A 22026-nucleotide genomic window follows, 5' to 3' on the forward strand; every position below is an offset into this window, starting at 1 on the left:
TCCAGTTTAAGGTTCATCTAAATGTCCACGTTGTTGCACTCAAGTCAGCTCATAATTTATCCCATCTTTACAATTTACACAACTTTTCAAATGCCCTTGCTATAAGTTTGGGTGTATCCCCCTTCTCCAATCATGTGACTCAGAAACCTGAAGTACAAATTATTATATCAAAAATGCACAATGTCGCAACTTTTCTGGGATAACAATATGGACAGTGTAAATGATATGTCAACTTAATATTTAAACTTAGGCTGTTCTAACTTTGCTGCTTTGCATAATTCTAGGAAGACCATTCATATATGTCTTGTATGAACAGCACCTCCTGAAACTGTGCAAGGCACAGCACAGGCAGTCATATACAGCGACCCTGCACCTTCCCTACCATTTGATTCTCCATGATTACCTTAGAAAACTCTACATATTTTCAAAAGCCACAAACTTACTAAGGTGTGAACAACAGAAACTAAATTATAGATCCAGTTAATTTACTTTGAGGTTTTAGTTAGTATACAATTCAGAATAGACAAGAAACAAACCAACGGTGTTTTAGTTTTAAACACTGGTCAAGGTAGTCAAAGAGATTTGGAAAATATAAACAAAGCACACCTAACTTATAAGCCAAACAGGGAGAGTGCCCATGAAGACATTTTCTCATGCTACCCTTGCTACCTCTACAATAGTATCTATCTTCAAAGAGAATTTTTTTTCACCCACTTCTTCTACCTTCCCAAAAAAAGGCAAAGTATTGGGGTGGTTACATAAAAATTTGTTTAGTGAGTGAAATTAAGCGCTGTATCAAGAGATCCATCATTATCTTGGTTAACAGATTAGTAAAGAACATAAGAATGCATGATCAAACAATTTTATAGGTATTAAAAGCTTTAAAATTATTAAATGTAAAGCTAAAATATACCTAGAACCAGCCTCAGAACTCCAAAGTCTGCTTCGCTCATGCATTCAATTGATGAGCTTCAATTAAATCCCTTTCCCATTAATTTTAGCACAAGAACTACCACAGGAATTCAATAGATATTAAAACAGTAAGCATGTCTAATGACTGTAAAACTCTAACATACCATATGAATGTGTTTTTTATTATAAATTGTAGAGCTTTAAAACCAATCATTCTTGTTACTGAGTTTATGTTTGGTTAGCTTTAAAACTAATCATTCTTGTTATTGAGTTTATATAAGTTTAGTTAGCTATTGGTATAATTAACCAATATTTTTTCTTCAAATATTCTTTGTATATCAGCAATATGTAATCTTCATGTGTAGAAACAAAAAAAAAACTTTCATAAAAATAAAAGGAAAAACAGTCAACCATAAAACCAAAATTTCCCCCTTTAATGTAGTAATAAGTAATGCTGCTGTGATCTACTAAGTGCCATGTAATTTACAGAATGTTACTAATCATAAGTCTCTTTAATAATAAGAATCCACCAATTACTAACAATTCAAACCTCATCTTTCTCCCACTATGAGATCTCAATACTACCTTTGTAGTGCACAGTACCATATGTGATAATATGGAGAAAGCAGGATGTCAAACATGTAATAAATTAGATCCTTACACCAGCGAGAGCTGAACAAGAAAATTTCTAGCAAACTTTTTAAAGCTTAGGAAGTAAGGGGGAATCTTTGAAAAAAACAACAACATTCTTTTTGATGAGAGTGACAACTTAGAATAGAAAAATGTGCAACAAGGTATAACTAGCTTATCATGCACTGAATGAGGAAAAGCACATAAAACTACTGTATTAGGAGAAACAGTTATTAGAGAACTTTAACGAACGATAAGACATGTGATTTCAGACACCATTAGCTCAAGTGCAGTGGCTATATAATAAAGCAAGGTGCCTATTCCTGAGGATAATGTACTTAGTAATAATGCTGAGCAGTGAGTATTAAATCTAAGCAGTGCTAAAAAGGCAATGATGAAAGTTCAGGTAATGTGTTACAGAGAAAGAGACATAAGAAATTCCGTTATTTAAAAATAATCTTGTCCCTATCATTAACCATTTAATTTTTTTTTTAATTTTTTTTTTTTTGCTAACGTGCTAAAGTGCACTAGAAACCTCAGAATAGGTTTTTTAAATTGGCCATGTCTTGTTAATACACTGCAGTCTTCAAATTTACACAGAGCTGCAGGTCTCTTGGATTTTTTTCAAGTGTCACTCATTTAACTGAGCCTGAAAGCTGAGAAATGCCATCAGGTGCTCTACAGTCAGTTTAAAAAACATCCTCTACCTGGTATCTCTGCAGTGATTGTCTTGCTGCTCCCTGAAACCTCTTCATCATCATCTGATGAGCTTGTGCTTGAGTCACAAGTCAGGTCACTATCACTGGTACTACTGTCCTGCAACAGGTTGTATTTCTTACGCGCAGCAGCCTCCCGTTTCTGCCTCAGTAGCCTGATTCTCTCCTTTTGCTTTTGGCTCCGGTGACCTTTAACCTTGGTGACTCGGCCATTCTGTTTATCACTAGATTGCCGGTTTTTCTTGGCAGCCATAGTGGACGTTTCACTTTCAGATCGGGACCGTCGAGACTTGCGCCCAACTGTGGCACCAGACACGCCGGAAGGATCTCCTTCTACAGCTGTTTCTGCCTGGGAGGGTTCATTCTCTTCTGCAGAAGACAATGTATCTGAATCAGCCAGGTGACCACTAGAGGAAGGGGAAAGCATGCAGTGGTTAGAGGAGTCACTCTCATAAACTCGGCCAGTTGTCGGCTTGTCACTCTCTGTGGATGCTAACTGAGACTCAGAAGAGTCCCTTCTCAGTTCCATCAACAAACAAGGCATTGAAGAAAGAACTGCAGAATCCACTACACCATCTTTCTGAATTTGAGATTCCAGTTCTACAGATCCATCTTCCTCCTTAGTTGTCTCTTGTTTGGATGTTTTTGGTGGGACTTCAGACTCAAGTTCTTCGACTTTTCCCACTGCCTCCTCCATCTTCATTTCAAACTTTTGAGTTAATCATGGAGCAGGGTCAAGGAAACTATGTCAAAGATGCAACAGGAAAGCAACCTGGGCAAAAACACACAAAATCAACAAACAGAAATGGCAAATTATTTAATTAACACAATATGCCTACCTTTCTAAGTGGGTAGCAAAAGTTATCATCATACAGGCTTTTCAAATATATATGCCTTCATATATTCATCAACGGTCAAATTCAAAAGACTTAGAACTATCAAAATACTAGCATACACAGCTACCAAAAATGACACAATTTAATCCTCTATTCCTGAACTTGAATGGACAGCAAACAATCAAACAAGGATTTTCAACTCTAAAACTTAATTTCATGTGTTTAAGAAAGAGATTCTCAAAATTATGATATAGTTAATATGTACATTTTGGGTTTAATACAAATGAAAAAGAATGCTTAAAAACTGGTCTAGAACAAGTTAAATGAAATGATTACTTTTACACTCAAATCATCAAAGAAAGGCAAAGGGGAAATTACAGTAGAGTAGCATTCAATGTACCCTTATATTAAAAACAAAACACAAAAAACCTTCAACTAGGTGCATTTGGCAAATGCGCAGTTATTATATGCATTGAACCTGTCTGCCATTCCTCCCAACAGAAGTTGCTCTAGAGGGCATTAAGATGAAAGGCCTGACTCTGCTTTCCTTCAGTACTCCTAGTTCCCACAGTACTATCATGCTGAATATGAGTTTGGTGTTTAAACATGTTTTATTTAACTACTTCGTGAACCCAGAAAACCTAATGCACTCTATTCCAAGAATGATTTAAAGGGTTTAAGAGAAAATACCCTACACACATTTTCCACCTTATATGCTAACTTTAGAACCTAACATTCTTACCCTATTCACTGTGTGTGCTACAATTCCACTTAATCATGGAGAAACAGGACATAATCTTTAGCCACCAGAGTTGGTACCTATACAGTATAAACTTCATTAACTGACAGTTTTTAAGAGGATGCTAAAAATGTGCAAAGCAAGTAAATACCTCACCCTGTAATATGTGATGTTAAAGAAGGCAATTATCATAATGTCCCATAGGTCACAGACAAAATATTAAGCTAGATGGTATGCTAGTCAGGTGCAATGAAACATCATCAGCCCTGGCCGGGTAGTTCAGTTGGTTAGAGCATCATCCCGTTACGCCAAGGTTGCAGGGTCCATCCCTAGTCAGGGCAAATACAAGAATCAACCAATGAATGCATAACTAAGTGGAACAACAAATCAATGTGTCTGTCTGTCTGTCTGTGTGACTCACTCTCTCTCTCTCTCTCTCTCTCTCTCTCTCTCTCTCTCTCAAATTAATCAGTAAAAAGACATCTCCATCATTTGACTCCAGGTTACTTGACAGTTAAAATATATGGTAGGCAGCAACTAGAAAATATCTAAAAAACCTTTTATTAATCTAACATGCCAAGCCTACTTTTTGCTTAGTATAAACACAAATTTTCTATACACTTGGGTTTTTTGTTTTTGTTTATAATGTACTTTTATTAATTTCAGAGAGGAAGGGAAAGAGAGATAGAAACATCAATGATGAGAATCATGGATCGGTTGCCTCCTGCATGCCCCACACTGGGGATCAAGCCCGCAACCCAGGCATGTGCCCTGACCGGGAATTGAACCGAGACCTACTGGTTCCTAGGTCAATGCTCAACCACTGAGCCACACCAGCTGGGCTATACCTGGGTTTTTTGTTTGTTTTTCATGGCCCTCATCTGAGCTACTGATAAAACAGGCATTTGAAGGAAGTTTCCTTAATTAGTTCATGAAAATAAATGTCCCTAGTGTCTATGAATGTTTTGATTAATTTAAAACAACCCAATGTGTAGCCTATTTCATAAGCATATTTGCATCACCACTAATCCTATATAATAAAGGGCTAATATGCAAATCAACTGAACGGCAGAACAACCGGTCGTTATGACACACACTGACCACCAGGAGGCAGACGTTCAATGCCGGAGCTGCCTCCTGGTAGTCAGTGCACTCCCACAGGGGAAGCATCGCTCAGCCAGAAGCCCTGAGCCAGGTTAACAGGTGGCGAGCACAGCAGCGGTGGCGGGAGCCTCTCTCACCTACGCGGCAATGCTAGGCAATGCTAGGATGTCCAACTGACGGCTTAGACCCACTCTAGGCAGGGAGCGGGCCTAGGCCATCAGTCAAACATCCACCGAGGGCTCCTGGACTACGAGAGGGCGCAGGCTGGGCTGAGGAACCCCCTCTCCCCGAGTGCACGAATTTCATGCACCGGGCCTCTAGTTTTTAAATTAAATGAAAATAAGCATAAATGTTATTCCCAACACCATTACAAAAGGAATGTTACACCTCTGAAAGCCAACAGAGAGAATAAAAGTTAAACCAACAAACTGCCAGTGTCATAAATGAAGCATACTGGCAACACAAACAGGAAATAAAATATTTGCCCAGCCGGTATGGCTCAGTTGGTTGAGTGTCATTCCATGCACCAGGAGTTTACCAGTTTGATTCCTGGTCAGGGCACATGCCCCGGTTGCGGGCTCATCCCCAGTAGGGGTGTACAGGAGGCAGCCAATCAATATTTCTCTCTCATCAATGTTTCTCTCTCTCTCTCTCTCTCTCTCTCTCTCTCCCATCTTCCTTCTTCTATCTGAAATCAATAAAAACTATTTTTAAAAATAATCATAAACTCATTATATTAAGGAGAAAGCTAGCCATACTTTTGATGGGATTCCAACAGACATTTGTATTACATACAAGATAATTTATTAACATGTTATTAACATCCAGGACAAAAATAAAGTAGTCTTACAGGATCTCAAATTCAAAACTTAAAAGAAAAATAACCATACATATGAAATACCCCCAGGAATGAGGAATAAACCAAGATCTTCTAATTGAATAAAAATGAGAGTTAATTATTCTGTAAGAATGAAGTTATATATTCCGGAATAAAGCTTTTTTTAAAGCTGAAATATCTGGGAAATGTATGAAATTAACGTAAGCCATAAAGCAAAAGCATCAAGTCTCAAATTAACCTCTGAAGGCAGAAGGCAATGGACTTTTTCAAAATATAACATTGAGTTGAAAAGTAAGTTTATTAAATAACGATAAAACTTTTATTTCTTCTGTGTGGGTAACACAAATTAATCTAGAATCTATTGTAAGAAAACATTACAATATCAATGTCTTTCAATGACACACCAATCAAATAATTATCTTTCATTTCAACTTCCTTAAATTTAAGTGTTTAAGGTTTATAATGACTTCTGGCCCAGCTGGTGTGGCTCAGCAGTTGAGCATCCAGGAGACAGCCGATCGATGTTTCTCTCTCATCGATGTTTCCATCTCTCCCTTCTCCCTCTCCCTTCCTCTCTCTCTCTTTAAAAAAAAAAAAAGGTAATAAAAACATCATATATAATGACTTCTGCTACCTAAAAACCACTTACATATGTCCAAATCTATCAAAAATACTGCTAACAACCATAAATAGGACACAAATAATTAGCTTATCATGGTATGTCCATGCAATGTGGCCACAAAGAATGAAGAGATTCTTTATATACTAATAAGGAGCAATGTTCAATGTAAGGTTAAATAAATTAAAAGGTACATTATACCATTTGTGTATATAAGGAACAAAATTATATGTAAGTTTGTCTGTAGATGCACAGTCTCTCTGGGAGGATCCTGATGAAAATGGTAACACCAGCTACCTTGGCAACAAAAGAAAAAAATCAGGAAACAGAAGTCAAAGACTTCTTACTGGATGTAGTTCTGTACATCTTGAATTTTGCATCACGTACAAGATTATCTATTTTAAAACCCACTCTAACACAATAGTCTACTGAAAAGTCTTCTGAAGAAAAAGAAACCATGCTTCTGCTCATAACACCAACTACTATTCAGGTCAAATGTGGTCAGTAAATTCTACTAGAATTTTCCCCTATAGTGGAATTTTGTTATAATTCATAAAACACAGGGGGGAAAAGTCACAGGAAGTGGGAATACAAGCTCTGACATAAGTCCCTGCCATGGAATAAAAATAAAGTGCCCTGCCCTAACCGGTTTGGCTCAGTGGATAGAGCCTCAGCCTGCGGACTCAAGGGTCCCAGGTTCGATTCCGGTCAAGGACATGTACCTTGGTTGCGGGCACATCCCCAGTAGGGAGTGTGCAGGAGGCAGCTGATCGATGTTTCTAACTCTTTATCCCTCTCCCTTTCTCTCTGTAAAAAAATCAATAAAATATGTAAAAATAAAAAAATAAAATGCCCTAAACACGGGGGAAAAGATGTCATATATACCAATTAATCTTCCCAAACAACCAGATTTACTGCTTTTGGTGGGGGGGGGGGGGGAGTACTTATTGTTTTTGGTAAGAGGGAAAAAAGTATTTTTCCGGTAGAGGTAGTCAAAAGTAGATGGCAGTAAAAAAATGATAATTATCAAATGGAAATTGCAGCTTTTAAAAGAGATAAAATGGCCCTGACCGGTTTGGCTCAGTGGATAGAGCGTTGGCCTGCGGACTCAAGGGTCCCAGGTTCGAGTCTGGTCAAGGGCATGTACCTTGGCTGCAGGCACATCCCCAGTAGGGGGTGTACAGGAGGCAGCTGATCGATGTTTCTCTCTCATTGATGTTTCTAACTCTCTAGCCCTCTCCCTTCCTCTCTGTAAAAAATCAATAAAATATATTTTTAAAAAAAGAGAGATAAAATGTTCTTAACCCTCTGGTTTATTGTTCACAGAAAATTTACAATGAAATAAGATTAAAACACCTCCCCCATGCTGTTCTTCCCTCTAAAGACAATACTCTTCTATATAGATATTTATATAATACAAGTCTAAGCGACCATTACACAGAATGACCAGAACCATCGGTCGCTATAATACGCACTGACCACCAGGCAGCAGATGCTCAACGCAGGAGCTGCCCCCTGGTGGTCAGTGCGCTCCCACAGGGGCAGAGCAGCTCAGCCAGAAGCCAGGCTCACGGCTGGCGAGCGCAGCAGCGGTGGTGGGAGCCTCTCCCGCCTCCAGGGCAGTGCTAAGGAGCAGTGAGCCGAGAGGTAAGAAGCAGCGAGCAGGTGGGTAATAAGGAGCAAGGGGTCCTGGACTGTGAAAGGGTGTAGGCAGGGCTGAGGGACACAAACACATACACACACACACACACACATACACATACACCCAGTGCACAAATGTTGTGCACTGGGCCTCTAGTTATATTATCATCCCCCTCTCACCTCCCTAGAACCCTACATTAGTGATTATTCCTTGGCATTCATCAGCATCTCACACTCAACTAGACATCCATCCATCCATTCATCTGTTCTTTCATTTTTTAAAATCCTCCTTCTGTATATCATCTCAACCTCTTATTGCACCCTTCAGGTACCACTCTTCTTTCAAAGCCCTTATTAAGAGAGCTGTCTAAACACCCTCCTTCTATTTCTTTACCTCTCACATTCCCGCTCCAACGCAGTCCCATCTGATATCTGCTTCTATAAAACTAGAACAGTTCTTACCAGGGTCATTAAAAACCCCCATATCTCTAAATCCAACACACAGTTTGGCCCTCATCCTAATGTCTAAGCAGTATCCTATGCCTAACCCACTCCCTCTCCTTAAACTGTCTTTCTTTGTCTCCAAAGTCTCCTACTCTTCTTGCTATACCTTCTCAGCCTACTTTATAGGCTTAATTTCCTCTACCAAATCTCAGTAGTTAGTCCTAGTGCTAGGTCCTTTACTCACCCACTCAAGTGACCTCTTCTACACCTAGTTTCCAATACCATCCCTATATTAGTAGTTTGTTACTCCATCTCAGGCCTTCTCTGAGCTCTATACAAGTCCACCAAATAGCCACCTGACATCTCCATTTCACAAGAGCACCACAATCTCATGTCCAAAACCAAATTAGTCATCTAAGGCCTCTGTAGCTCAGTAAAGAGCACCACTATTATCTCAATTGCTCTTGTCAAAAACCCAAGCATTATTTTTGATAATGCTTTCTCCTTTACTCACTGTATCCCATCACTCACTAATTTCTATTAATCCCACCTCCTTAAATTTCTAGCCTGTCCACTATAATTCACCTCCATTATCAATCACTCTGAGCACAACCTCTGCCATTTATTTTCCAGTGGTATGACTGACAATCATCTCCTGTGTCTCTGTATTGTCTTGGTATGACCTGTTCTCCTACAGCAGGCAGAACAATATTTTCACAAGGTAAATGTGACATGTTAATATGAAAAAGCATTTTTTTTAATTACACATAAATAGAAAGTATTTTTAAAATACCATATAAGGTTAAGATGGGGGGATGACCAAGCAGAAAGTAGTTAAAGGCAACTTGAGCTGTATCTTAAAAAGGGTTACATGCAATAATTTTTAAAACCAGCTAATTCTGGACAATCAAAATAGAGCTTTTTTTTTTTCCAGTCCTTGTCCTTGATTTAAAAAACTAAGATGAGGACAGGTAGGAGAGTTAAATCACAGAAAGAAAGGAATAGTATACTGCTCCCCTCCGAGGAGACAGGGAAGTGGGAAGTATAAGGCTGAAAGAGGCTACTGTGAAAATCTGGAGGGAGTTTGTTTCATGTCAAACCTTATTCTTGGTCAACAAAGCGTAATACAAGGTGAAACAGAAGGCAGGTTTGGGAGTTTGTGAAAAGTGGAACATTTGTCACAGAAAATCTGACAGAGAATAAAACACAGACAAAAAAGAACAAATCACGATACTCAATTTCCAAACTACAAATGGACCATTTCGCAAACTAAAGGGGCTGCGGGAGGAGAGAAGAGATTGCTCTCTCCTGCTCAAAATCTCTGCCACTTCTCCACTTTCACCTAGGCCCACTCACACCCTACCTCTCTCCAGCTACAAAGAATGTCACATAGTTTTTTCAGATCTCTGATCTTTCACAATTATATTTGTGCCTGCTTTCTTGCCGGTACTCATTACAAATATCAGAATAAATATTACTTCCTTGGGGCGGCCTTTGGTACTTTACAGACTAATAAAATCCCCATAATAAACATTTTACACAGCTACTTTCCTTCAAAACACTTTGCATAACTGTAGTTAAGTAATTGTTTAATGCCCATCCCCCACACATAAGGACATAAAAAGTTTTAAAAAAAATTTATATAACTAACCCCCCACCCCAGCTGATTTAACACAATGATTAACAGGCAAAAACATACCTTAAGGCAAAAATTATTATAAAGACAAAAGGTGTGTCATTCTAATCTTGCATGCCCAATGATGATAAGCCTAATGGGACTCTGTAGGAGTTTTCTTCTGTGGAAGTAGACAGCAAGATCATCAGTTAAAAGAGAAGATAAATGAGGTGGTGTTGAGGCTGATCAGAGGACCAGGTGTGAAACAGTAGTAAGAAAATAAAGAAACTGGAAGTATGTTATTTCCAAACAATACAAGCCCCCATATTAAGGGTTGTAGTCATGAACTTAAGAGTGAGACTGGTAACCATGGGTGTTTTTCTCTTCTTTCAAGTTCAGCTGTGTAAATCCAAGGGCAGAGGAGGTAGAAACTGGATTTAACCAGAATTGTAGTTTTGCCAAGCTAGTAAAACAAAGCAAGAAAGAAGCAAGGAAATGTGTGTGCAAGGAAATGATTTTAATGATCATATCAAGAAGGTACAAGTCTGTGAAAGCTGTGGTAGGAACAATGAAACAGAAAAGCCAGTGCAGTCAGGGTACTATAGAGTGAGCTAGAAAGATGAAGGTGGAAATCCAAGAGCACTGTGAATGAAATTGAGACGAGAAGGGTTGCAGTTATTGGTAACTAGCAAGATCTCAAAATAGTGTTAAAGTGGTGCCCTGAATAACTGACTGTCTGCAATGAAAGAAGTGTAAAAATTAGAGTAAAGTTAGAAATTTACAGCCATTTAGTATTGTCATGACAACCAAAGAGCATTTCAATTTTCTAGTAATTGATTTTGACTGTACTTAAAAAAAAACACGAATAATAATGGATTAAAAATAAATATATACTGCTCCTTCACAACAGATAGTTCGAGAAGTATTGGTTAAAGTATGACTATGGAAGTACTTTGGCTAAGGTAGGGTGGAAAGTAAAATCATTATGGGAAAGTTCACAGAATGAATGGACAGTGTCAGAAGGATTATCTATGTGTATATTAAAGTCACACAGATTTAAGAGTAATATGGACAAAATAACACTAAACAAGGAACAAAAATCACAATACAAAGGGGTCAGTGGTAAAAAGAAAACAGCAATATGGGGGAAAATGAAAGAGAAAAATTATCTGAAAGGTGGCAATGAGGAACAAGGAATCATTTACCCATCCTTCTTCAGGCCAGAGGGGAGGGGGAGTGACTATCAACTAAGAATTCTATATCCAACAAAACTACTCTTTCAAAATGAAGGAGGGGAAAACAACTAAGAAAATTCCCAGCTAAACAAAGACTAACAGATTTCATTGGTAGCAGACCTGCTTTAGAAGAATTAATATAAGAAAAACTATTTAAGCTGAAAGAAAATGACACCATACTGTGACTCAAATTCATAAAACAACTGCAGTAACAAAAAGTGGTAAATGTGTACATTAACATAAAGACTCTACAAATAATATTTTTCTTATCTTTTTAAAAGCTTTGTACAAAGCAATATGTATAACACTGTGTTGCTAGGTTTATAATATACATAGATGTTACATATCTATATATATAAAAAAGCCTTCTATATATATAAAAGCCTAAGCGACCATTATGACCGTCCCGCCGAACGATGGGTTGACGGGTTGCTATGACACTCACTGACCACCAGGGGGCAGACGCTCAATGCAGGAGCTGCCCCCTGGTGGTCAGTGTGTTCCCACAGCCAACCTCCCAAGGCCGGCCAATCTCCTGCAGTCCCTCCCCCCGGCTGGCCGGCCCCTATTGCAATGGACTGGGCGAGACGGCCCTGATCGCCGGTCAGGCCGAGGGACCCCACCCATGCACGAATTCATGCACTGGGCCTCTAGTATTAAAATAACAGCATAAAAGGAGGTCAAGTTCTCCCATACTGGTGCAATGTTTCTATATTTTATTGGAATTAAGTATTAATTTGAAGAAGACTGTGATAACTAAAGGTACAGATGCAATCCCTAAAGCAACCACTAAGAAAATAACTCAAAAATATCGTTTAACCCTCCACCCCAAAGACAGTAAAGAAGATATGGAGGGAAAACAAAAAAGAGACATTAGATGCCCTGACTGGTGTGGCTCAGCAGATTGAGCTTCATGCCATGCACAGAAAGATTGCCAGTTCTATTCTCGGTCAAGGCACAAACCCTGGGTGTGGACTCGATCCCCAGTGGGGGAATGCAGGAGGCAGGCATTCAATGTTTCTCTCTCATCAATGTCTGTCTTTCTCTCTCTCACTCCATCTCCCTCTCCCTCTCCCTCCCCTGTGCTTTCTCTCTTTAAACTCAATAAAAACAAACAGACATGTACAGAAAGAAGACAATGTGAAGAAACATAAGGAGAATGCCATGTGAGGACACAGGTTGGAGTGATATCATCCTATATAATAAAAGGGTGATATGCAAATTGACCATAACGGCGGAATGACTGGGAACAACCGGTCGCGATGACGCGCACTGGCCACCATGGGGCAGACGCTCAACGCAGGAGCTGTACCTTGGTGGTCAGTGCACTCCCACAGGGGGAGCTCCACTCAGTCACAAGCCGGGCTGACGGCTGAGAGTGCAGCGGCAGTGGCGGGAGACTCTCCCGCCTCCTCAGCAGCGCTAAGGATGTCCAACTGCAGCTTAGGCCTGGTAGCAGGCCTAAGCCATCTGTCAGACATATCCTGAGGGCTCCTGGGCTGCCCGAGGGATGTCTGACTGCCAGCTTAGGCCCGATCCCCTGGGGAGCAGGCCTAAGCTGGCAGGTGGACATCCTCCAAGGAGTCCCGGACTGCGAGAGGGCACAGGCCGGGCTGAGGGACACACCCCCCCCCAGTGCACGAATTTTTGTGCCCCGGGCCTCTAATCTATAATAATAAAAGCATAATATGCTAATTAGACTGGACAGCCGAATGACCTTCCAGATGTCCTTCTGGATGAAGCCGGGGCTGCAAGGGCTGCGAGGACCAAGGCCCTTACACAAATTTTGTGCATCAGGCCTCTAGTGTATCTATAAGCCAAGGAATACTTGAGGCTACCAGACGTTAGGAGAGAGGCATGGAACAAACTAGTGCCTTCAGAGGGAGTACGGCCCTGCCAACACATTTATTTTAGAGTGCTGGCCTCCAGAATTGTAAGACAATACATTTTTACTGTTTTTAAGCCTCCCAGTATATAGTACTCTGTTACAGAAGCCCTAGGAAACTAATATAAGCATCTTTTCAGGGAAAAAAAAAAACTCAATACAAACATCTTTTTTTAAAAAACAAAAAAGAGAGAGACATGAGATTAGAAAATAAATAGCAAAATGGCAATGTAAATCCAACCTTAGTAATAATTACATAAATATGAGTAGCCTAAACACTCCAATCAAAAGGGAGAGATCGTCAGGCTAGATAAATAAGATCCAATTCTACAATAGACATAACTTAAATTCAAAGATATACTAGACAAAAAAATTAAATAATAAATAAGCAAACAAAAAAAAAGATACACTAGACTGAAATAATGGAAAAACATACTACGCAAAGAGCAACTATGGGAGAGCAGAAATGTCTATATCAACATCAGACAATATTACTAGATACAAAGAGGGACGCTTCATAATGATACAAGATTTAATATATAAGAAAATATAATAATTATACATGTATACATATAAAAATATATGCACTTAACATGTTCACAATACATGAAACAAAAACTAACAGAATAAAAAGGACAGAGCTAATTCAACACTAATATATTTCAATTCCTCATTCTAAGTAGATAAAACTAGAGGGAAAATCAGCAAGAATATAGAATACTTGAACATTATCAACCAACTCAACCCATACAAATTATATATCGAACACATCATTCCTTGGATAGTTACTGACATATAAAATTGAAATACAGATTTGGACATTATCAATAAAAATAGAGATGGTAGCTGAATATAACAGTTTATCCAGAGGAAAAAGCATCAAATGAACAGAGAAAAGACTTTAAAATAAAATAAAAAACTTAAAAAGCAAATGAGTTGCTTTATTGTATAAAATAGGTAAGAATTATCTTATCTTGCAGGGGAAAAAAAAATATAAAGATATCCATTGAAAGCATGCACAGAAGAGCCCCAGCTGGTTTGGCTCAGTGGATAGAGCATTGGCCTGCGGACTGAAGGGTCCCAGGTTCGATTCCAGTCAAGGGCACATGCCCATGTTGCAGGCTCCATCTTCAGTGGGGGGGTTGCAGGAGGCAGCCGATCAATGATTCTCTCTTATTGATGTTTCTCTCTCTCCCTCTCCCTCCCTCTCTGAAATCAATAAAAATATTTATTTTTTAAAAAGCACGTACAGAAGACTTCCTTCTTAGATATATTCTCAGATGTTTAATAACTTCCTATAGACTCAGAACTGTAAAAAAGGACCATGATTAATGGGAACTTATCTAAGAGCAACCATACAGGAAACCCTCCTGAGGGTTTTGACATAGCAATGTATAAAATCATTGAGCATTCAACATAAGAAAGCCTTGCCTTTCAATTTTACCACTTTCAATTATACCCCTTGTGAGCAACAACCATCATTAACCATTCTTTAACACCACTAGCCTGACACAAACGTGAATGAATAAACAAACTGTATTGTCCTTCCTGATGTGACAAATGCAAACTGAAGTCATTTTTTGTTACAAGTTTATGTTGCTACAGGCACTTTCCTTTGAAACCACAAGCTGACACAAGCACAGCCCATTAAATTAAATTGCTTCTAGGCAAGATTTTACTCTACAGACATGTAAAATGGGAATTGCTAATTGCTAACATTCCTGCATCTGTTTATTTCATATCACGACCCTAGAACTCTTAAGAAATACAAAGAGCTAATACCTCAAACACGATATATATGAACCAGTTAACTTACACTGATTCTTCACGTGTAGTATTAAATTCATGAATTCCTACTTTGCTCTCTTGCACAAAACAATATTCTAATCTAATATTTAGACCAAAAAAGCAACTTTGGAGAGGGTCAGTGTTTTACTAACAAAACAAGAATGATTTTTCCCACTAGAGTAGAGGCTAAAACACTTCGTCAAAGAAATTTAAGTTAAAAACAAAACAAAACAAAAAAACACCTTATAAGTGATCCTGTCTATTCCCTTGCAATTCAGGATGGTCTAAATAGAATACCTGTTTTATCTAATCTAACTTCAAATAACAAGTGATAGGGCTTACGTATACCAACTTCCCTTGAGAACATTATTTCAAATTGAATTTATGGCATAGTATTTTCAAAGATTAAGTTTACTGTAGTCTATTTTATTTAAAATTGATAATAAAAATTCTGTCTATATCTGTGACCAACAGAAGTATCCAACATAAAAACAGTCCACAAGAAACACACTAAAGTTCTACCTTTCAGATGAGTCTGCTTATTTTCAATATTTAAATTCTTTCCCACTTCCCGCCACACCTCCCCCCAAAAAAATCTATACCCAGAAATTTTCAAAAGTACCAGTAAGTGGGTGTTAGGCCACTATAAAACAAACTTGGGTACTAAGTTCTCTGTTCTTTAGACCAAAATTGATTCTGTCCTCTAAGTTTTTTTCTTTTTTAAGAAACATTTTATTTAAATATTAGCATAGAAAAGTCTACACACACCATAAGTATGCAACTTATCCTGGTAGCTCAGTTGGATAGAGCATCATCCCCATACACCAAGGTTGACTCCCTGGTAACAGCACATACAAGAATCAACCAATGAATGCATAAATAAGTGGAATAATAAAGGGCTGTTTCTCTCACCTCCTCTCTCTCTAAAATCATCTTTTTTTAAAAAAAAAAGAAGTGTGTAACTTCATGGATTTTTTTAAATTCACATATCTATGTAGTAAGCACACAGATATAAAATATTTCCGAAATCCTAAAGCCTTCCTGCTACCTCTGGTCATTCATTACCTGCCCCTCAAAAGTAATCATTACTCTGACCTTTATCACAAACCAATTCTTCCTGTTCTTAACCTTCAAGATGATATAAATAAATGGGGAGATATTCTGTGTTCATGGATTGAAAGACTCATTATTGCTGAGATGGCAATTCTTCCCAACTTGATCCATAAATTCAATGTATTCCCAATCAAAATTCCAGCAAGGAATTTCGTAGATAATGACATATGGGTCCTACATTTATGTAGAAAGGCAAAAGACCCAGGATAGTCAACAAAATACTGAAAGTTGGAGGACTGACACTACCCAACTTCAAGACTTATAAAGCTACAGTAATCAAGACAGTGTAATTCCAGCCAAAGAACAAATACATAGATCAATGGAACTGAATATAGAGAGCCCAGAAATAGACCCATAGTTAAGTGACCTCTGGCAAAAGAGCCAAAGTAATTCAATGGAAAAAGTCTCCTCAATAAATGGTGCTAGGACAACTGAACAGCCACATGGAAAAAAATTAATCTAGACACAGACCTTTAAAAAAAAAAGTTTCTATTGATTTTAGAGAGAGAAAGGGAGGATAGATAGAAACATCGAGGAGAGAGGATCATAGATCCTGCACGCTCCCTACTGGGGATCGAGCCCACAACCCAGGCATGTGTTCTGACCAGGAATTGAACAGTGGTAACCTCTTGGTTCAACACTCAACCACTAAGTCACAACTGCTGGACCAAAAATCAATAAAGACATATCCTCAGATGAGAATTAAAAAGAAAAAAGCAGTAAAGAGCCAGTACACAAAGGGAGAAAAATAGTGCTGTTATCAAATGAGTTCCTAGATCCAACTAGGCCAGAAGCCAGTTGCATATTGAACTTATCACAGTTAAATGAACCTACTAAATCTCATTTTTGCTTTTTAAAAAAGGCATGTAAAGCTACTGTGTATGTGTCTGTGCACACACTACAGTTATCTTCTGCATAAACATTTTCATAGGAGCTAGGCCGGGTCATAGCATACAGAAAAACCACTGCATTAATGGCTCTACTTATAGACTTTATGAAAAAGGCAACATAAGAACAATTTGCATTACCGTGGCCTTTGCTTCTCAGCATTGGAAAACTAGTGCTTCTAAGTGGCACTACTGGTGCTGTTGATCAATTTTAGATACAGCATAAATACTCAACCATGAATTAATTATCCAAGACCTCAAAGTTTTCAAAAAGTTTCAAGTGATATTTTAAAAAGCAAAAAGATAAAAGGCAATTTCAGCTTAAAATAAAACCCACTAAAAGACTGCTTCAGACACTAGTGATTAAAAAAAGATAAAATTGATCCAGCCAGCGTGGCTCAGTGGTTGAGCGTCAACCTGTGAACCAGGAGGTCATGGTTCAATTCCCGGTCAGGGCATATACCCACCCAGAACCAGGTTGTGGGCTCAATCCCCAGTGTGGGGTGTGCAGGAGGCAGCCAATCAATGATTCTCTCTCATCACTGATGTTTCTCTCTTTCTCTGAAATCAATAAAAATATATATATTTTAAAATCAATGAATGTGTTATGGCATTATTTGTAGGATTTTTTTTTTAAGTTGTAATTTTAAAAGTGGTCTATCCATACTAACATTATCTAAACAATTCTATTTAGGTTTGGGGAACATTTTTTTTTTTTATTATTGATTTTAGAAAGGAAGGGAGAGGGTTAGAGAGATAGAAACATCAATGATGAGAAAGAATCATTGATTGGCTGCCTCCCACACGCCCCCTAATGGCGGGGATCGAGCCGGCAATCCGGACATGTGCCCTTGGCCAAAATCGAACATGGGACCCTTTAGTCCACAGGCCCCCCAACACTTCATCTACTGAACTAAATGGGCTAGGGCTGGGGAACACTTTAATTATTTTTATTAATTATGGCTCATAGTTAACCTGAAAGTATAATCCTCATTTCTAAGAAAAGAACATGTAGGTCAATAGCCAAGATATATTTAGATAAATTTAGACAGGTATATTTAGAACAGTTTCTGAATTTCCAACCTGCTTCTTAAGCTAAGACTAGATCACACTACACAAGTAGCTTCCTCTAACCAAAATAAAAGTTCTGAACCTCTGAATCTTTACAAAAGTTAAATTAGGTTACATATTTAAAAGGTAAGGTTTTAATATAGACCCCTTTAAAAAACATTTTCCTAATGTATTTGAAGTTTGTCATTTAAAATTTGGCTTTCCCAAAAAATATACAAGAATATATATTGTATATAAATTAAGGCATACCTACATTTTACACTTCAGAAAGTAAACAAAACTTCTTTGAAAATTTTTACTATAAACAAAACATCCATTGTTTTGATTAATTTTATACAAACTACACAACCACCATTTTTTGTTATCTTTATATTGGAAGAAAACTGTAGTTTCCCATGTGCTTATTTTAAATTATGCCCAAGGCACACCAAATGGTTAATCAATAAAAATAAAAACTATGCAATATAAAGTGAGAAAGAGTTGCCCTGGCCAGTGTAGTTCAGTTGGATGGGTGTTCAACCTGTGCACGGAAAGGTTGCCAGTTCAATTCTGGACAGAGCACATGCTCTGGTTGTGGGCTCAATCCTCAGGAGAGGGTGTGTGGGAGACAACCAATTGATGTTTTGCTCTCACATCAATGTTTCTCTCTTTTCTCTCTCTAAAATTCAATTAAAAAATAAAGAGGGAGTAGTTATTCAACAATAGAGTTGCAGTTTAAATAACCTCCAACAATCTATACTAATAAAAAGGTAATATGCTAATTAGACTGAACATCTTCCAGGCGACCTTCTGGACAAAGCCATGGTGGCAGGGCTGAGGCAGAGGCGGTTAGAGGCGATCAGGCAGGCAGGAGAGAGCAGTTAGGAGGATCAGGACGGCAGGGGAGAGCAATTAGGGGGATCAGACCATCAGGGGAGAGCAGTTGGAGGGATCAGGCCAGCAGGGGAGAGCAGTTAGGGGGATCAGGCCAGCAGGCAGGTGAGCGGTTAGGTGCCAGCAGCCCTGAGGGGTCCCGGATTGGAGAGGGTGCAGGCCAGGCTGAGGGACCCCCCACCCCCGCTCCCATGCACAAATTTCGTGCACCGGGCCTCTAGTCTACTAATAAAAGCCTAAGTGGTCCTCGTGCCCTTGCCATCACAAGATGGTGGCCGCGCAGCGCGGAGGCGGGGCGTGGCAGCCACTCCACACAGTGAGGCCTGGGGGTCCCACGGCTCCGCATCGCAGGTCGCGGCAGGGGAGGGTGGTTGTGGGCGATCAGGTAGGCAGGGGAGGGCAGTGTGGGCGAAGGGGTGGTGGGGGGGCTCTAGTCTAGTATAAACACATTTTTAAAAGTTATTTTTTAATGGGCTTAGCTTCAAAACCCTTAGCTGACTTAGTTTAAATATTCAACTATGCATGTTTACTGCTGAATCTGAGAGTCAAAAATGATGCACTCCTAGCACTAAAAATCAAAGCAATTGGACTATTTTTTAAACTGCTGTAAAGACACTTAGTTCTTGCACTAGCTGGTTTGGCTCAATGGTCAGAGCATCAGCCCAAGGACTGAAGGGTCGTGAGTTTGATTCCCGTCAAGGGCATGTACCCACATTGCAGGCACAATCCCCAGTGCTGGTTGGGCATGAAGGAGGCAACCAATTGATGTGTCTCTCTCACATAATGTTTCTCTTTTACTGTTTCTCTTCCTCTCTTCCATTCTCTCTAAAAATCAATGGGAAAAATATATATATCCTCAGGTGAGGATTAAAAAAAAGAAAAGAAAACAAAAAAAACCACTTACTTCTTAAATGGATGGGACTTTTAAAACAAAAGAAAGCCATGAAACTGCCTACAGCAGTGGTTCTCAACCTTCCTAATGCCGCAACCCTTTAATACAGTTCCTCATGTTGTGATGACCCCAACCATAAAATTATGTTCGTTGCTACTTCATAACTGTAAGTTTGCTACTGTTATGAATCCTAATGTAAATATCTGATATGCAGGATGTATTTTCATTGTTACAAATTGAACATAATTAAAGCATAGTGATTAATCACAAAAACAATATGTAATTATATATGTGTTTTCTGATGATCTTAGGCGACCCCTGTGAAAGGGTTGTTCGACCCCCAGGTTGGCGACACACAGGTTGAGAAACGCTGGCCTACAGGAATATAGCTAACCTTAGAATTTCTGCCTCCAAGTTAATTATGTAAATGTTTTCACTCACTCCCCTCAGCCCCATTATGTTACCATCTCCTTAGAGGGAGATTAGGTTAAAACAGGGATTATTATGTTAATCATCTTCAGTTCACTCACAGTTCCTAACACATAATATTTAATAAGTATCTGAATTGATGAACTCAATCACTTTTAAAAATCACCAAGACTATTAATGAAATCTTTTGTTTGCTTAAAACTAAGTACTACTGACTTGCATATAAAAATATATTCCAGCCCTAGCTGGTTTGGCTTACTGGATAGAGCGTCGGCCTGCGGACTGAGGGGTCCCAGGTTCGATTCCAGCCAAGGGCATGTACCTTGGTTGCAGGCACATCCCCAGTAGGGGGTGTGCAGGAGGCAGCTGATCGATGCTTCTCTCTGGTCAATGTTTCTAACTCTCTGTCCCTCTCGCTTCCTCTCTGTAGGAGATCAATAAAATATATTTTTAAATATATATATATATATTCCAGCCCGGCCAGTGTGGCTCAGTGATTGAGTGTCGACCCATGCACCAAGAGGTCAACTGTTCCATTCCTGATCAGGGCACATGCCCAGGTTTTGTGTTCAATCCCCAGTGGAGGGACATGTAGAAGAGGCAGCCAACCAAAGTTGATGTCTCTCATTGATGTTTTCCCCCACCCCCGCCTCTTTCTGAAATCTATAAAAACATATTAAATATATAGATATGTTTTCACATTACAAAGAATCAACATAATTTCTGACAGTAACTCTCCTTTTATCTTTCCACATCCTAAATAATAAAGAGCTAATATGCAAATGGTCATCACACCCTCACACTATCACGCTGTAACAGCTCAGACACTCAACACTGGGGAGAGAGGAATGGGGACCAGCCAGGCACAAATGAGCTCACGAGAGAGAAATGGGGACCAGCCAGGCTGGGGCTGCGGCCCGGGACAGGGACAAGCCGCACGCCCTGCAGTCCCAGACACCAGCGGCTGGGGCTGCAGCCCGGGACAGGGACAAGCCGCCCGCCCACAGTCCCGGGCGCCAGCGGCTGCACCTGCGTCTGTGGCCCAGGAGAGGGACAAGCCGCCTGTCCCGCGGTCCCAGACATCCACCAAGGGGTCCCAGATTGGAGAGGGAGCAGGCCAGGCTGAGGCGCGACCCCCCCCCCCCCCGTGCACGAATTTCGTGCACCAGGCCTCTAGTAAAAACATAAGACAAAATTGACACACTGCAAATAGTCTAATAAAGCTGTTTCCTTACATTTATATGTATTATAAAATGATTGTGTATTTATGCATAAAGATGCAAAAAACAGACACTACAAAACCAAAGAAGAGCAGTATCTTACTAAGAAACAAAATTAAGCCCCACCTCCCCAGATATTTAGGTCTAGAACAGCAGTTCTCAACCTTTGGGTCACGACCCCTTTGGGGGTCGAACAACTCTTTCACAGGGGTCACCTAAGACCATTGGAAAACACATATGTAATTACATATTGTTTTTGTGATTAATCACTATGCTTTAATTATGTTCAATTTGTAACAATGAAATTGGGGGTCACCACACCATGAGGAACTGTATTAAAGGGTCGCGGCATTAGGAAGGTTAAGAACCACTGGTCTAGAAGATTATATTGCATCTGTAACAGTGATGTTCCCAAATCTTTTGAAATATAAAAATTAACCCCTTTTTAATTCTTATTATAAACTAGAGGCCCGGTGCACAAAAATTTGTGCACTGGGGGGGTAGGGGCGGGTCCCTCAGCCCGGCCTGTGCCCTCTCGC

At 39.4% G+C, this 22026-nt stretch overlaps 1 protein-coding gene across 4 annotated transcripts in view; it reads right to left on the bottom strand.

Moving 5' to 3' along the window:
• The window catches only part of LOC102260611 (chromosome unknown open reading frame, human C18orf25), a 76804-nt gene that overhangs the window by 40426 nt on the left and 14352 nt on the right, over positions 1-22026 (bottom strand). For 3 of the 4 annotated variants that reach the window (XM_005865745.2, XM_005865744.2, XM_005865747.2), the window contains exon 2: positions 2250-3030. In XM_005865745.2, the coding sequence (XP_005865807.1) occupies positions 2250-2961 (712 nt within the window). In that variant the 5' untranslated portion in view covers positions 2962-3030. Of the gene's footprint in view, positions 1-2249; positions 3031-3989; positions 4072-22026 lie in introns of those variants that run through there. The other variant, XM_005865746.2, reaches the window with a different exon arrangement.

Source organism: Myotis brandtii, unplaced genomic scaffold (genome assembly GCF_000412655.1).
Source record: "Myotis brandtii unplaced genomic scaffold, ASM41265v1 scaffold212, whole genome shotgun sequence".
NCBI lineage: Eukaryota > Metazoa > Chordata > Mammalia > Chiroptera > Vespertilionidae > Myotis > Myotis brandtii.